Consider the following 19,180-nt stretch of genomic DNA (forward strand, 5'->3'; position numbering starts at 1 on the left):
GCACATAACTTTGTATAGAGAACTCTAAAAAGTCCACCAAAAACTATATAACTGATAAATTCATCAAGTACCAGGATACAAAATTAATATTAAAAAATCTGTTGCATTTCTATACACTACTATTGTAAAGAGAAATAAAAATACAATCACATTTACAATTACATCAAAAGGAATAGAATACTTAGCAATAAATTTAACCAAGGATGTAAATGACCTATACTCTGAAAATTATAAGACATTGAAGAAAGAAATTAAAGATACAAATAATGGAAGTATATACCATGCTCAAGGATAGGAAGAATTAACATACTTAAAATGTTGATACTACTCTAAGCAATCTATAGATTCAGTGCAATCTCTATCAAAATATCAGTGGCATTTTTCACAGAACTAGAACATATAGTTACAAAATTTATATGAAACCATGAAAGACTCAGAATAGCTAAAACAATCTCAAGAAAGAGGAACAAGTTAAAGGTGTTACACTACCTGATATCAAACAGTACTACAAGGCTACAGTAATCAAAACAGCATGATATTGGCATAAAAACAGACACACAGATCAATGGGTCAAAAAATAGAGACTCAGAAATAAACCCACACCTATATGGTCAATTGATCTATGACAAAGGAAGCAAGAATATACAATGGGGTAAAGATGATCTCTTCAATAAATAGTTTTTGGAAAAATGGACAGATACGTGCAAAAAGAGAAACTAAATCACTTTCTTACACCATATACAAGAATAAATTCAAAATGGATTAGACTTAAATGTAACCCCTGAAAACATAAAACACCTAGATGAAAACATAGGCAAAAAACTCTCTGACATAGCTCTTAGTAATTTTTTGGTTTTTGGATATATTTCCTCAAGCAAGGGAAACAAGAAAAAATAAACAAATGGGACTATATCAAACTGAAAAGTTATTTTACAGCAATGAAAACCATAAAAAAAAACCTCAAATAGACAACTTACTGGATGAGAGAAGATGTACATCCAATAAGGGGTTACTATCCAAAGTATGTAAAGAACTCATACAACCTAACATACACACACATACATGACCCTCTGATTAAAAAATGCGCAGAGGGCCTGAAATGGAAAACAGTATGGCGTTTCCTCAAAAATTAAAAACAGAGCTACCATATGACCCAGCAATTCCATCTCTGGGTATTAATCTGAAGAAATCCAATATATTAATTCCAAAAGACATATGCAACCCTATGTTCATTGTTGCATTATTATAATAGCCAAGATATGGAAGCAATTTAAATATCATCAATTGATGAATGGGTAAAGATAGTGTAGTACATATATACAATGGAATATTGCTCAGCCATTAAAAAGAATGCAATCTGGGAACTTCCAGCCAAGATGGAGGTGTAGGTAGGCACACTGTGCCTCCTCGCACAACCAAAAGAAAAACAACAATTTAAAAACAAAAAAAACCCAGAACTGACAGAAAATCAAATTGTATGGAAGCCCAACAACCAAAGAGTTAAAGAAGACATATTCAACCAGACTGGCACATCAAGACAAAAAAGATGGCCCAAAAGAAAGAACAGATCAAAACTCCAGAAAAAATACAACTAAACAACAAAGACGTAGCCAACCTATCAGATGCACAGTTCAAAACACTGGTAATCAGAATGCTCACAGAATTGGTTGAATTTGGTCACAAATTAGATGAAAATTAAGGTTATGCTAAGTGAAATAAAGCAAAAAGTACAGGGAACAAATAGTGATGGGAAGGAAACTGGGACTGAAATCAATGATGTGGACCAGAAGGAAGAAAAACATCCAAACAGAAAAGAATGAAGAAACAAGAATTCAAAAAAATGAGGAGAGGCTTAGGGACCTCCAGGACATCTTTGAATGTTCCAACATCCGAATTATATGGGTACCAGAGGGAGGAAAGGAAGAGTCAAAAATTGAAAAGTCATTAGAACAAATAATAAAGGAGAACTTCCCCAATTTGGCAAAGGAAATAGACTTCCAGGAAGTCCAGGAAGCCCAGGGAGTCCCAAAGAACTTGGACCCAAGGAGAAAAACACCAAGGCACATCATATTTACATTACCCAAGATTAAAATGAAGGAGAGAATTCTAGAAGCAGAAAGAGAATAGGAGACAGTAAGCTACAAAGGAGTTCCCATCATACTGTCAGCTGATTTCTCAAAAGAGACCTTGCAGGCAAGAAGCGGCTAGAAAGAAGTATTCCAAGTCATGAGAGGCAAGGACCTACATCCAAGATTGCTCTATCCAGCAAAGCTTTCATTTAGAATGGAAGGGCAGATAAAGTGCTTCTCAGATAAGGTCAAGTTAAAGGAGTTCATCATCATAAAGCCCTTATTTTATGAAATGTTAAAGGGACTTATCTGAGAAAAAGAAGATAAAAAATATGTTTAGTAAAATGACAGCAAACTCACAAGTATTAACAACCACACCTAAAACAAAAACAAAAACAAACTAAGCATACAACTAGAACAGGAACAGAACCACAGAAATGGAGATCACATGGAGGGAAAGCAACAGGGGAGTGGGAGGAGAAGAGAGGGAGAAAAGGTACAGAGAATAAATAACATAAATGGCATTTATGCCAAGGTAGAAAATAGACAGGGGGAGGGTAAGAATAGTATGGGAAATGTGGAGGCCAAAGAACTTATATGGATGACACATGGACATGAACTAGAAGTGGGGCAATGTGGGTGGGAGGCTGTGTGCGGGGTGGAGGGGAGTGAAGGGGGGCAAATGGGACAACTGTAATAGCATAATCAATAAAACAAAACAAATCAATAAAACAAATGGGAAGATTAAAAATGCAATCTTCCCATTTGCAACAACACAGATGGATCTAGAAAATATTCTACTAAATGAAGTCTGTCAGAGAGAGAAAGACAATTACCATATGATTTCACTTATATGTAAAATTGACAAACCTAAATAAACAAACAAAACACAAACAAACTCATAGATACAGAAAACAAATCAATCCTTGCCAGATGGGAGGGGGTTGGGATGAGAGAAAATATTGAAGGGATTAAGAAATACAAATTGGGAGAGAGAAGATGGTGGCCAAGTAGGTGGAAGCTGAGTCCACTTGCTCTTGCCCCTCACTCAGATTCTCAGCTTATCTTCTACCAAGTAACCTGAACAATAAACTGAATTGCTGATATGACATTTGGAAGCCAAAGAGTACAGAAGACACTTCACAATGGGTGATAAGGACATTTTATAAGTGGAAAAGGAAATACCCCATGCATGGCACCTACAGCCATGGAGAGACTAGTTAGAAATTGCAGGTTTCTTACTCCCTTGCCTCCCAGGGCAGGGAAACCTCAGGAAACTGGGTTGAGATGCAGGCTACACATACACAGCAGGCAGCATGTACATAGCTACAGAGCCAAATGCCAACTAGGAGTATGCCATAGAGAGGGAGGAACTTTGTCTCCCAAAAGGATCAGGGGCTATACCTGGGTCAGGAAGAGGCAGACTGCAGCTAGTTGTGACTGTGAAAGACATTTAGCTTTTTGGAGAGGTGGTGTGTGTGATGAACTGGATAGTACTTTGTACTGTAGTAGGTGTGCCACAGAGAGACTTTTTAAAAGGGGAGCTGAAGCATGAGGAGCAGGGACCCTGTGCCATGCTGCTCAGCCAGCAAAGAAACAAGATGGAAGGCACAGTTTGCTCCCACAGTATACAGCTGGACAGTGAGATCAGAAAGTTGCACAGCAAAGGGACTTCTGGGCCCCAGCCCAGTGTGGTTAGCAAGCCAGGGGTTATACAAAATGGGGAATTCAGGACTGTGTCTACAGCAAGGGCAGTGGGCTGGGATTTAGACAGGCAAGAGTTGAGCACCTGAGATTTACAGCCCAGAAGAAAACCCTTACCTGGCAGAGTTCAAACCTCCAGGAAGGGAAGGATGTACCCAGCCCCTACGTCCTGCAGGATTACAAGTACCACATCTAGTGGGGAAGCTTTGTAGAACAGGCAGGACAGGCTCAAGAACCCCCTGCAGGGTGCATATTGGCAGGCGAAAGACAGGAAGAGGAACGCCAAAAGGGCCAATTTTCTACTTCTCTTGAGAAGGCAAAATACACTGATTCCTAAGGCCTTATTCCACTGAGGCCAGCAAGGCAGGGAGATCATAAATCAGATCAGCAATGGATAATCAAGGCCCCACCCGGCGTCAGCTCACACACAGCTACCACTGGCAAGCAGGAAAGAGCTGGCCCTCTTACACAGATTGGCCCCTCTCTTGAAATGGACAGTAAATTCATCAGAAACTATGCATTACTGGAAATAAGCTAGAACAGACCAAGACAGGTGGTACAGGGGCAAGGAAATCTTCCCAGAAGGCTGAACAACACCTCCCACGGGAGACCCACAGGTCTGACCCTCCCAATTACAATAGAAGCCCCCTTTAGAGGCAGGTGAAGTTGGTACATGGGGTACTGCAAGAATGGATGACCCACATCTGTACCTAGAGCTGAAAAAAAGCCAGAGCTGGATCCAGAAGAAGACAGAAGACAAACACCAAACTCTGCTAAGATGAATTCCACCTGGTTCTTCAGAACTTGTGTTATTTTTTTCTCTCACATAGCCTTTTAACATTTCTTCTTTTTCTTTAGTTGTCCAACTAATTCACTGATTTTTTTGTCTTTTATTATTTTTTATTTAGATTTTTGTATTTTTATTTCAAATCTCACATTGTAACCTTCCCTTGTCTTACTCAATTTTGCCTTCTTCCTGCCCTTTCTTATTTTTGTTTTAAATTTTATTTTCCCCCTTTCTATGCCTTGTTCCTATTCCTTATTCTTACTATTTCTCCTCCATCTATCATCTGAAAATCACTTTTCTTTCTTTTAGTCTACTCATGTTCTTTTTCCCTTTATTTTGTTTTAGATTTTATTTATTTATTTTTTGAAAGGGAAGGGAGGGAGATAGAGAGAGAGAGAGAAACATCAATGTGCGGTTGCTGGGGGTCATGGCCTGCAACCCAGGCATGTACCCTGACTGGGAATCGAACCTGCAACACTTTGGTTCACAGCCCGCGCTCAATCCACTGAGCTACGCCAGCCAGGTCCCTTTCTTGTAATAGTCTTATTGTCTTTCTATCTTTATTAATTGTTGTTTGTTTGGCATGGATACTGTGGTTATTTCTATTTTTCTTCAATGTTATTCCTATTTCTTCACTAGTTTTTCTATTTCAAATCTCATAGATTACTCTCCCCTTGTCTTACTCCATTTTGCTTTTGTCCTGCTCATGCTTATTTGAACTTGGAATTTTATTTTTTACCTTTCTTAGCCAGGATTCTATTCCTCACTCATTATTTCTCTTCCCTCTCTCTTCCCAAAGTCATTATTCTTTACAGTAGACATATCATATTATCTTTTCTCTTTCTTATAATACTCTTATTCTCTTTCTTCCTTTATTAATCTTTGCTCACCTGTGGTTCTTATTGACCCTGTTGTGGTATTTTTTTTTCAAGTTTGTTCCTGTTTATTTGCTATGTTTTTAAAATTTTATTTCAAAACTTTATGTTATACTCTTCCCTTAGTTCATTTTGCCATCTCCTTTCCTCTTTTACTTATGTTTTAAATTTTATTTTTCCCTTTATTCCCCTTTTTTCTACTCCCTAGACTTATTATTTTCCTCCCTCAGCCCCCTCACAATCATTTTCCTTCCTTTAGTCATTTCATATTCTTTTTTTCTATCTTATAATATTCTTAATCTCTTTCCACCTCTATCAATTTTTGCCCGTTTGCTGTCAATAGTGCTGATGTGGTAGGGGGATGTTTTTGCTGGGGTGGATTTGATTTTTTGGGTAGTTTTGCTTTGTTCTGCCAGCACCTGTACAGCAGCATACAAGACATGGTGGGGGTTGTGACTCTCAGCCAGCCAGAGGAGAAAACCCACTAATGAATGAGCCATCAATATTAAAAGCCCAAGTACAACAAGAGAGCTCACGTAAACTGAATAAAGAGCATCCCTAGAGCATCCATCCTAGAAGATCAAAAAGACTGCACCACTGACTCCCACAGAACTCCTACCACAGAAGGCCACCCCATGAAGACAGGGAGTCAAAACAAAGCAATCTGATACACAGAAACAAACAAAAAAAAGTCACCTAAAATGGAGAGACAAAGAAACAACCCCAATCAAAATGAAAAAAGGAATCCTCACAAAAGCACCTAAATGAAACTGAGGCAAGCAATCTATTAGACATAGAGTTCAAAACAATGGATATAAGGATGCTCAGAACTCAGTAAGAACAACAAGGAACTTAGTGGGAACTAATCAGCATGAAAAAGGCCATAGAAACTAAGAGTAAGAACCAGGAGGAAATGAAGAATACAATATGTGAAATGAAAAATACACTAGAGGGAATTAAAACCAAGATAGATGAAGCAGAAGACTGAATCAGTGAGCTGAAAGACAAAGTAGAAAAAAATTTCAGAGCAACAAAATGAAAAAGACTAAAAAAAAGAGGATACTTTAAGGGATCTTCAGGACAACATAAAATGTAATAACATTCATATCATAAGAATACTAGAAGGAGAAAAAGAGCAAGGGATAGAAAGCCTGTTTGAAAAAATAATGACAGAAAACTTCCTTATCTTGGTGAGGGAAAAAGTTACACAAGTTCAGGAAGCACAGAGGGTCCCAATTAAGATGAACCAGAAAAGGCCCACTCCAAGGCACATTATAAAATGGCAAAATCTTAAAGACAGACTGAATTGTAAAGGCAGCAAGGGAGAAGCAGGAAGTAACATACCAGGGAGCCCCTGTAAGGCTAGCAGCTGACTTCTCAATGAAAACAATATAAGCCAGAAAGGAATGGAAAGAAATATTCCAAGTAATGAAAACCAAAGGCCTGCCCCAAGACTACTCTATCCAGCAAGGCTTTCAATTAAAATAGAAAGCGAAATAAGGAGTTTCCCAGACAAAAGAAGGCTCAAAGAATACACCTCCACCAAACTAGCACTGCAAGATAAGTTAAAGGGACTGCTTTAAAAAGAGGAATAATGAGAGAGAGAGGAACACAGGTACTAAGGAAGTAAAATGGCAATGAATAAGTACCTATCAATAATAACCTTAAATGTAAATTGATTAAATACTCCAATCAAAAGACATAGGGTAGCTGAATGGATAAGAAATCATAACCCACACATATGCTGCCTACAAGAGACCCACCTCAGAACAAAAGACCTACAGAGACTGAAAGTGAAGGGTTGAAAAAAATATTTCAGGCAAATGGTCAGGGAAAAACAGCTGGTAGCAATACTCATATCAGACCAAATAGACTTCAAAACAAAGGCCATAATGAGGCACAAAGAAGGTCACTACATAATACTTAAGGGAGTTGTTCATCAGTAGGATATAACCCTTGGAAACATATATGCACCCAACAAAGGAGCTCCTAAATATTAAGGAAAATTTTGGAGGACTTTGGGAAGGAGCTTGACAGTAATACAGTCATCATAGATTTTAACACCCCATTGTCAACAATGGATAGATCTTCCAAAGGATCAACAAGGAAATTCTGGCAATGAAAAAAAATTCTTGAGATCAAATGGACTGAATTAGTATTTACAGAACATTTCATACCAAAGAAGCAGAATATACATTATTTTCCAATACACATGGATAGGTTTCAATGATAGATCACATGGTAGGACACAAAACAAGCCTTAACGAATTCAAGAAAACTGAAATCATATCAAGCATATTGTCAGATCACTACGACTTGAAACTAGAAACCAACCTCAAGAAAAAAAACCTCAAAAACATCAAATACATGTAGACTGAATAACATGTTTTTAAATAATGAATGGGTTAACAATGAGATCAAGGAAGAAATCAAACAGTATCTGGAAACAAATGAAAATGAACACACAACAACCCAAACCTATGGGATACAGAAAAGGCAGTCCAGAGAGGGAAGTTCATAGCAATATAGGCCTACCTAAAGAAAAAAGAGAATAATCTCAAACAAACAACTTAACCCTACATCTAAAATGGCCAGATGAACAACAACAAAGTCCACAGAGAGTAGTAGGAAGGAAATAATCAAGATCAGAACAGAATTAAATGACATAGAGACCAAAAAAAAAAAAATCCAAAGAATCAACAAACACAAGAGCTGGTTCTTTGAGAAGATAAACAAAATTCACAAACCTTTAGCCAGACTCATCAAGAAAAAAAAGAGAGAGTACCCAAATAAATAAAATCAGAAACAAAACAGGAGGACTAACAACTGATACCACAGAAATACGAAAGATTGTAAGAAATTACTATGAACAACTATATGCCTACAGATTGGACAACCTAGGTGAAATGGACAAATTTCAGGAAACATAAAATCTCCCAAAATCAAATGAAGAAGAACTGGAATGCTTGAACAGTCCAATAACAACTAGCAAAATTGGAGCAGTAATCAAAAATCTCTGGCACACAAAAGCCATAGACCAGATGGCTTCACAGGCAAATTTTACCAAACATCAAAGAAAAGCTATCCTTCTCAAACTATTTTTAAAAATTCAAGAAGAGGTAAGACTCCCAATTTCTCATTATGAGGCCAGTATTATCCTAATTCCAAAACTAGGTAAAGACACAACAAAGAAAGAAAATTACAGGCCAATATCTCTGATGAACATAGATGCTAAAATCCTCAACAAAATATTGGCAATCTGGATCCAGCAATACATTAAACAGATCATACACCACAATCAAGTGGGATATATTCCAGGGATGCAAGAATAGTATAACATTTGCAAATCAGTAAGCATAATATATCACATAAACAAAATGAAAAACAAAAACACATGATCATATCAATTAGATGCTGAAAAAGCATTTGATAAAATCCAGCACATATTTATGATAATAACACTCTGCAAAGTGGGAATAGAGAGAGCAAATCTCAACATAATAAAGGCCATATATGAGAAATCTACTGGCAACATTATACTCAATGGGAAAAAATAAAACAATTTCCCATAAGATCAGGAACAAGACAAGGGTGCCCACTTTCACAATTCTTATTCAATATAGTACTAGTAGTTCTAGCCACAGTGACTAAACAAGAAAAAGAAGTAAAAGGCATCCAAATTGGAAAGGCAGAAGTAAAACTGTTATTATTCACAGATGACATGATAGTGTACATAGAAAACCCTATAGTATCCATCAAACAACTACTAGACCTAATAACTGAATTCAGCAAAGTAGTGGGATACAAAGTCAATATTCAGAAGTCAAAGGCATTTTTGTACACCAACAATGAACTATCAGAAAGAAAAACTAAGAAAAATCCTATTTACTATAGCGATAAGAAAAATAAAGTACCTAGGAATACATTTAACCAAGGATATAAAAGACCTGTACATGGAAAACTATAGAACACTGAAGAAAGAAACTGAGGAAGATACAACTAAATGGAAGCATATTCTGTGTTCATGGATTGGAAGAATTAACATCATAAAATGTCCATACTACCCAAAGCAATGTATAGATTCAATACTGCCTAGTAATTCCATATTTTACAAATCAGCTCTCTCTTTCAGTTCAAAATAATTATTTCATTCACTCTTCTCCCTGTAGTATCACTTACTTAATCCAGCATAGGTGGTAATTTTGCCTCTAGTTCCCTGAGCAATAAGAGTCCACAAATACCTGCCAACCTCTGCACATGTACACTGCCTTCCTCCTTTCAAAAGAGATGGCAAACTAAGCCCATTTCTAACCACATTTTTTTCTCATTTCACAATAATGAACTCTCAGTACCATTTAGAAATCCAACTATATAATCTGAAAATTTAAACAAAATTAAATAAAATGAACCTATATCTGATATTTCATTTTTTAAAGAAAAATGTCAGCTTAGCTACTGTTTTCCTTTTGGGATATATTCCAGTAGTTTATTCTCCAAAGTATTTGTGCACCTATCAATACAATTAATTTCAGAAATAAGTAATAGATGTAGCATTTTCACATTCTTATTGGATTCCCATAATGAATTCTGCATTTCTCAGCACATGGTGCTTTTTAATTATTAATCATGTACATCATCCAAATCACGTCTATAACATACAACATATAATATAGAGCAAAATATACCCTGGTGACAATACAAACGAGAGAGGAAAGCTTGAGTTCTTTGTATATGTCACCCAAAATTAAAAAAATGAAAATGATATTTAAAAAAATAAAAGGACCTTGAGCAAATGTTTCTGTACTCACCTTTACATAGTTCAGTATGAGAAAATAATTTCTTCCAATTTCCCATCCCATTTTTATGGAAAAAATAATGACTCAAGTTCTAGAATAAGGGTTTATGGATGGGTAAGGCAATACTAACATCAGCTTTATAGTTGAGTATTCAAATATAATGCTTTAAAAATCATTCACCGTATTCTGATGAAATTATTAGAGAGGTAAATGAAACATCTTGGTTACTTAGGTTTGAAACCTTGGCATCAAGTTTTCCCTTTTTCCTTTCCATCTCTCATCTCAATAGACTGAAGCCCTAGCAAGACAAGACATACTTTCTCCAGGATCTTTCAAGAAGTTTATACTCTACTTGGGGAGACTGGACATATATATAAAAGCTCATATGATGCCTTGTTATATTTATACTAAGTGAAAAATGACTGTTTTTCAAACTGAGAGATTGGGCATGAATTAATTATGCACAATCAGTTACCAACTTTCTTTTCCTTTAAACACAAGTTTTAATCTTGTTATTAATCTTTTAACTATATGTGTCTTGACATCATCTCTCACATAGAGATTATTACAGTAGCTTCCTAGCAATCCTCTTCATTTCCCAATTCATGTTGTAGTTCACTGCTAATACACACTTCCATAAGCATGCCTTTTGGTACTCCCTGTTCAGAAACATGCTAAATCTACCTACTTCAAATCTTGTATAGTTTTAATTACTTTGCTTTATTTTTAAGCCATGGCAGGAACTGGTCACATCCTTACTTTCTATGAGCATCCTCCCTCCTGTTTAATAATGTCAGTATCCTCATAACCATATGAAAATCTATTGTTTCTGAGCCTTCACTTCTGTCTCCTTTCTCACCTAAGCAGCATTCTTCACCTCCCTTGTCCTTATATTTCAGCTTCTCTATCCTTCAAGTCTCAACTAAGACCCACTCTCTCCATGTTAGTCTCCCAGACTGCGTTTCTCTTGCCACTCCCATTCTCTCCTGACACCTATGGCATGTACCACATAGATTAGCACATCTACACAAAAATTACTGAAAAGCTTATTCATCCGTTTTGTTCCTTCTAAGTATTACCTCCTAGGAGTCAGGAACTGCATTTTATACGGATTCCACTGCACCCGCACAGTAGTAAATACATACTAGGAATTTATTACATACCCAAGATGTTTATGAACCCTCTATTTGCTGATTTATATTTCTAAAAAGTATGCATTTAAATTAGTATGAAATACTTAACTATTGTTTACTATGATTTCAGTATATTGCATAGTTGTGTATGTAGTATAAAATAGACTTTAGCCTTCATTTAAAGGATCTCTTACAATAACCTAATAAAAACCTATCATGATAAAAAAATACAAATTGGTAGTTGCAAAATAGTCATGGGGATGTAAAGTACAGCTTATGGAACACGGTCAATAATATTATAATGACTATGTATGGTGTCAGGTGGGTATAAGACTTATTGGAAGGATCATTTCATATGTTATATAACACTATGCTGTACACCTGAATCCAATATAACATTGAATGTCAACTGTAATTGAAAAACAACCCAGCAGTCTCCCACTACCATTTTCTCCTCTCCAGCAGCAATTACCTTTAGCTCTTTATGGAAGGTTTGATATTTGCCTGAGATTCTTTAAGAATATGTTTGTGTTATCACCTCTTGGTTTTTAGCTTTAGAAATTATTGCATTGACTTCTTACTGTGACTAATGAAGATGAAACTCTCTTTAAGGTAATATTCTTAAAATTCTGTGTTAGCATGATTTTGGAGAAAGATTTCTGCACTGGAAGTTAAGAGCGCTTGGATCAAGTCCTGACTCTTCTAGTCATTTGCCTTTATAGATTTGTTTCTTAATCTATGAATCCTGAGACTTAGATAAAATTGTACCTAGGTTCCACCCAGATCTTATGAGTTTGTTAAGTAAAATTTGCATGAATAAAATGATTATTCAAATGTTTCTGTTTCAAATAATCTTTTTGTAAATCCTTTTTTAAAGTGCAGAAAATAGATTTAACTTAAACATGAAATTGTAAACTATTCTTAAAGTGAGTTTTTCCATCTTCCTACATATTACAGAAGGAGAAACTAAAGAGAAGGAACTAAAATGCTACCCATAGGATGCAAAATAACTCTAGGATGGGAATTCAGGAGTTTTGCCTGCTGATCCAAAACTTTGTGGGTTATAACTTCTCATAACAATCATTTTATGTCATACCTCATACATGTAATCATAGACTAAGCCTTTTTCATCGAAGTTGCATTCCCATTTACCCACAGAGTGAGGCACTGGGTTACTTTCATCTTTTCCCAATATGATTAATCGTAGGAAAGAATCAAAAACAACACGACCATCTGTATCACAACTTGCTCCAATGGACCAAATCAAAGAAAATATAAAGCAGGCCTGTTGGTAAAAAAATAATAATAATAATAATAATAATTAATTTAAACTATTAAAATAAGCTTTTACCAAATTATTATAATTTAACATATTAAGGTCTGGTTACCCTACTTGGAAAAGATCAGATCTATAAATAAAATTGACTGGTGATAAATCACATGAAGAGTCTTTCTCTGGCAATAGCTGTCTAAATTTAAAATGTCCATGCCAAGTAATCTAGCAATTTCTCTTTTGGGACTTTATCCTGAAATATATTCCCAACTGTTAAAATGATATATGTATAAGAAAATTCACTGCAGCATTGTTTGTAATAGCAAAAGTTCAGAAGGAACCCAAATGTTCTTTAATAGGGATCTGCTTAATTGGGTTATGCTACATACACTGGAATAAATGCAGATAATATGGAAGAAGGTAACTCAACTGATATGGAATGATCTCCAAGACATATTGTGAGAAAAGATGCAAACAAGTATGTGGGCTATACTAACATGTGTAAAAAATATATATATATAGAAGAGTATTCATCAAATACCTCTAGAAGGCTGCCTAGGCACTGGTAATAGTCATTGCCCTGAGAGTGGCTGGGGAACTGGTATGGATGGAAAACCTACTTTTGCCTTTTGAATTTTACTCTAGGCACATGCCTTATCTAGTTTAAAAATCCATCAAATATATTTTTATTTGTATTTACTTTTTTAAAAATACATTTTATTGATTATGCTATTACAGTTACACCAACTTTTTCCTTTGACCCCCTCCATCCAGTACCCCATTCCCTCCTGCAATCTCTCCCCTTAGTTCATGTCCATGGCTCATGCATATAAGTTGGCTGGCTACTCTATTTGTATACTGTTCTTAACATCCCCCTGTTTTGTACCTTCTAATTTGTATTTCTTAATTCCTGCACATTTTCCCCCTTCTTCCCCTCCCCACCCTGGCTGATAACTCTCCAAATGACCCCCATATCTATGATTCTGTTTCTGTTCTGCTTATTTGCTTAATTGGCTTTTTAGATTCAAATATATTTTAAGAGAAAAAATCCAACCAGGTATCGATATATATTAGTCTAAAAATGATTCTTAACCACTTAAATAATTTTAGGAGTTTAGGTTTACCGACAGAATGAAAAATTTCAGGAACTATATAACATGAAAGTGATATATGTAAACTATTCTGAGGATACTTTTATTTTACAGAAAGGTAACATTGATGCATTAGGGAGAATATTAAAAACTAGTTCTGAGAAAGGCAGTTCCAAACCTAGGAAGAAAAGGAGATATAAATAAATTATACTTCAAATATGTCTATTCAATTTCTTCTAAAATGAAGGAAAATAAAGACAAATGGGGAGGGGAAAGGAAGGGATCATTACTACCAGTGAATCCTGAAATGTGAGATGCCTGAGGTAAATTTTCTGTGAGAACAAAATGAAGAGGAAACAAAAGGAGGAAACTACTTTTACCATAGAATAGAAGATAGACTGAGTACAGAGGATTAGGCTTTAAAAATAAGGTGGTACATGGGAAAGTAGCATATATCAGGTAGGAAAGCAAAACACCTCTTTCCTTTGGCTCCCTCACAGTCATGTTCTCTGGCCTTCTCTGACCTCTAGACATTAGCTAACCTGGACCACAGACTTCTCCCTACCCATGTGCTCTATGGATTCTGCCAGCAATACTCTACCTACCTGATTGGATGCCTGCTCCTTGTATTTTGTAGCCAGTTGCTTGCAATCCACATTCTGGCTTAACATTAAAACAAAATCAATTCACCTAAAATCCATATTGGATTAATAAAGTTCACATAGGATTATATTGTCACCTTACTATTAAACACATTATTATATTGTATCAATAACAGGGTATATTTGGTCCATTCCAACATATTTTACTTTTTTTTTTAAGTATGAGGTTTTTTTAACCAAAATACCAGGTCAGGGAAACTTTAATGTCTTCAGCTGTTCTTTCAGTGCTCACCAAAAAAAAAACAGGTCTACATCTTACAATGTCTTTCTCAGTATGAGCACCATTTGTCAGATGCATACTTCATTCTGTAATGAAAAACTACATTAAAAAAAAAACCAACCATAATCCAAACACGAATGTGCTTGCTTGTAGGATCATTTTCTACCACATCACAGAGTAGTACTTCAAAGAGACGAGTGAGAGACACAACCAAATTGCTATCACTTGTAGGAATCAATTCCTGCAAAGTGAAAAGAATATATTTTCTTTCATCTTATTTGAAAAATAAAAGAAGATAAATACATTAAAAATGATAAAAGCAAACATTGTTTTTATGAGTTCTTTATAACATTTAAACTTAAAGAATTTAAACTATATGCATAATTTTAAAAATCTCTTGAGGTCCCAGGATGGTGGATGAGTAAGTAGAAGCTGCACAAACCTCCTTCCAGGACCAAACTGGAATTACAACTAAATTACAGAAAAATCATCCTGAGTAACCAACTGAACACTAGCTGGAGAGAAGCCTTATAATCACAAACAGACAGAATAAGCCACATCACCACAACAAGACTGGTACAAACTGCAGAGGAGGTGCAAGAGGGCTGGCTGGGCTCCTACCGGTGGCAGTTAAAGTTTCAGAGGGATATCTCAGGCCAGGGGGTTCCTTAAGAAGTGTGGATTCTAATCCCCAAGCTGGGCTCTGCAGCCTACAGCACCAGATCCAGGAAAAGAACCCAAATAACCTATGGCTATGGAAAGCAGAAAGGTTTCTGTCCACCAGGGAGAGATTGCTGGAGACACAGAGAGCCCCTAAAAGGGCCAACACACACATTTGCAGCCACTTAACCTGGGTTCTTGCAGAGGGACGACACAGTGGACTAGAGATACATGAAGAGAGTCTGTGTTTGGTGGCTCTGGGGAGAGAGCTGAAGGAACAGCTGCCAGAATCCCTGTGCTGAATCATTCCTCATACTGTAGAAGCCATCTTTCTCAGGCAGAGGACTCCTCTCCAAATGGCATCAGCCTGAGGGGAAGCAATTGCGCTCCCCACCACCTGCAGAAATTACTCTGCTCCACTCTGTGGAGCTTAAGCTGGGCTGCTGAGTACAGCTGGAGGTTGTTATCTCAGTGATTAAGTTTAATAACTAAGGCAGATTTCTGGAAGCTCTGAGACTTTAGCTGATCCTCCCCCAACAATTACACACCCATCATAGGAGCACCTGAATACGTAAAGCATATCTTGATAAGCATAAAAGGAGAGATAAACAGAAATACAGTCATATAGGGGATTTTAACACCCCATTTTCTTCAGTGGATGGATCTTCCAGATAAAATAGCAATAAGAAGACAGTGGCATTAAATGACACACTAGATCAAATGGATTTAATTGATATCTTAAGAGCATTTCACCCCAAAACAGAAGAATATATATACTTTACAAATGCACATGGAATATTTTCTAGGATAGACCACATCTTAGCATAGAAAACAAGTCTCAATAAATTTAAGAAGATTGAAATCATACCAAGCATCTACTTCATATCAAGGGAGCTTTCCATTGAGAGGATATAATTTTTGTAAACATATATGCACCCAACATAAAAGCACCTAAATACATACAGAAAATATGGAGATGATTAAGGAGATAAACAGCAATGCAGTCATTATAGGAGATTTTAGCACCCCATTGTCAACAATGGATAGATCTTCCAAACAAAGAATTCACAAGGATATTGTTTCATTGAACAACACCCTAGATCAGGGTGTCCAACCTGTGGCCCAACACAAAATCATAAATTTACTTAAAACATTATCAGATTTTTTTGTGATTATGTGTCACAATGTAATTAATGTATGGCCTAAGACAACTCTTCTTCCTGTGTGGCTCAGAGATGCCAAAAGCTTGGCCACACCTGCTCTAGATCAAATAGACTTAATTGATATTTACAGAACATTTCATACCAAAGAAGCAAAATGTACATTATTTTCAAATACACATGGATCAGTTTCAATGATAGATCACATGGCAGGACACAAAACAAACCTTAACGAATTCAAGAGAATTGAAATCATATCAAGCATACTTTCAGATCACAATGACTCGAAACTAGAAACCAACTTCAAGCAAAAAACTCAAAAAAGGAAAAGAGGAAGTAAAACTGTCATTTTCTGACAGCATGATAGTGTACATATAAAACACTATGATAGCCACCAGGAAAATACTACTCAACCTAATAAGTGAATTCAGCAAAAGAGCAGAATACAAAGTGAATATTCAGAAACTGATGGCATTCTTCTACCATAATAAACATAATCATAATAAACAATGATTATTAGAAAGAGAAACTAAGAACTTTCATTTACTATAGCAATAAGAAAAATAAAGTACCCAGGGATAAATTTAAGCAAGAATGTAAAAGATATCTATTCAGAGAACTATAGAACACTGAAGAAAGAAATTGAGGAAGACAGAAATAAATGGAAGTATATACCCTGTTGTGGATTGGAAGAATTAACACTGTTAAAATGCCATACTACCCAAACCAATCTATATATTCAACACAACACCTATTAAAATACCAATGGATTTTTTCATATATCTAGAATAAATATTTCAAAAATTTATATGGGACCAAAAAAGACCCAAAGTAGCCTCAGCAATCGTAAGAAGAACAAAGTTGGAGGCATTACAATACTTGATATTAAACTATACTACAAGGCCACTATAATCAAAGCAGTCTGGTACTGGCATAGGAATAGACACATAAATCAATGGAACAGAATAGAGAACACAGAAATAAACCAATGACTCTATGGTCAATTAATATTTGACAAAGGAGGAATTATCATACAATGGAGTAAAAACGCTCTCTTCAATAAATGCTTGTGGGAGAATTGAACTGTTACATGCAAAACAAACAAACAAACAAACAAAAACTAGGCCACCAACTTACACCATACACCAGAACAAACTCAGGATGGATAAAGAACATAAATATAAGTTGTGATACCATAAAAGTCCTAGTAGAAAACATAGGCAGTAAAATTTCAGACATTCCACGTAGCAATATTTTTGTTTATGTATATCCTAGGGCAAGGAAAATAAAGGAAAGAATAAACAAATGAGACTTTGGCAAATTAAAAAGTCTGCATGGCTAAAGAAACCATCATCAAAATGAAAAGGGAACCACTATATGGGAGAGTATATTTGGCAATGATATATTGGATAAGAGTTTAATGTCCAAAATATATAAAGAAGGTATATGACTAAACATGAGGAAGACAAACAACTCAATTAAAAAATAGGCAAAGGACCTGAATAGACACTTCTCCAAGGATAACATAGAGATGGCGCATAGGCATGAAAAAATACTCAACATCACTAGCCATCAAAGAGGCAAATTAAAGCCATAATGAGATATCACCTCATACCTGTCAGAATGGCTATCATTAATAAATCAACAAACAACAAGTACTGGTGACAATGTGGAGAAAGGGGAACCCTAGTGCACTGTTGTGCAGACTGGTGCAGCCATTGTAAAAAAACAGTATGGAGTTTCTTCAAAAAATTAAAAATAGAACTGACTCGTGACCCAGCCATTTTACTACTTGGGATATACCCTAAGAATCCTGAAACACCAATTGAAAAGAACTTACGCACCTCAATGTTCATAGCAATGCTATTTACAATAGTCAAGTGTTCAAAACAGCCCAAGTGCCCATCAGTAGATGAGTGGATAAAAAAGCTGTGGTACATGCACACAATGGAATACTACTCAGCAGAAAGAAAGAAGTCATTTCTTTTTTGACATCATGGATGAAACTGGAGAATATTATGCTAAGTGAAAGAAACCAGGCAGTGAAAGACAAATACCATATGATCTCACTTGTAAGAGGCACCTAATGAACAAAATTAACTAATGAGAAAAATAGAACCAGAGGCATGGAATCATGGAATAGACTGACAGTGGTAAGAGGGGAGCAAGGAGTTGGGGACTGTTTGAAAGAGGATAAGGGGATTAGCCAAAAAGCATATTTGAAGAACCCTTGGACATGGACAACAGTGTGAGGACTGATTATGGAAGTGGGGGTGGGCTGGGTGGAAGGGGATAAAGGAGGAAAAAAATTGGGACAATTTTTAGGATTGGGACAATGTAATAGCATAAACAATAATAAAAATGTTTTTAGATTTACCTTTTGATTTCCTCTTTGACAAAATGGTTGTTCAACTGTGTTATTTAGTTTCCCCTTATTTGGTTTCTTGCTGTTACTGATTCTAGTTTCATTCCATAGTGGTTTAAAAAGTAGGTATAAATTAAATCTTAAATTTGCTGACTTGTTTTTTGATATATCCTGGAGAATGTTATATATATGCTTGAGAATAATGTCTATTCTACAGTTAGGTGAAAAGCTTTGAATATGTCTGTTAGGTCCATTGGTTTCATAGTGTTCAAATCCACTGTTTCTTACTGATTTTCTGCTGGATATTCTATCCCGTATTGAAACTAGGATATTGAAGTCTCTACTATTATCGTATTGCTATCAAATTCTCTTCTCAGATCTTTTA

At 35.9% G+C, this 19,180-nt stretch overlaps 1 protein-coding gene across 1 annotated transcript in view; it reads right to left on the reverse strand.

Annotated features, from left to right (window-relative positions):
• The window catches only part of DNAH12 (dynein axonemal heavy chain 12), a 263,016-nt gene that overhangs the window by 121,720 nt on the left and 122,116 nt on the right, over positions 1-19,180 (reverse strand). Inside the window, exons 34-35 of the mRNA XM_045831904.1 lie at positions 14,732-14,851; positions 12,461-12,649 (exon numbers count right to left, since the gene is read on the reverse strand). Of these exons, the coding sequence (XP_045687860.1) occupies positions 12,461-12,649; positions 14,732-14,851 (309 nt within the window). The remainder of the gene's footprint in view (positions 1-12,460; positions 12,650-14,731; positions 14,852-19,180) is intronic.

This window comes from Phyllostomus hastatus, unplaced genomic scaffold, assembly GCF_019186645.2.
Source record: "Phyllostomus hastatus isolate PE091 unplaced genomic scaffold, TTU_PhHast_1.1 phas_contig_16, whole genome shotgun sequence".
Lineage (NCBI taxonomy): Eukaryota > Metazoa > Chordata > Mammalia > Chiroptera > Phyllostomidae > Phyllostomus > Phyllostomus hastatus.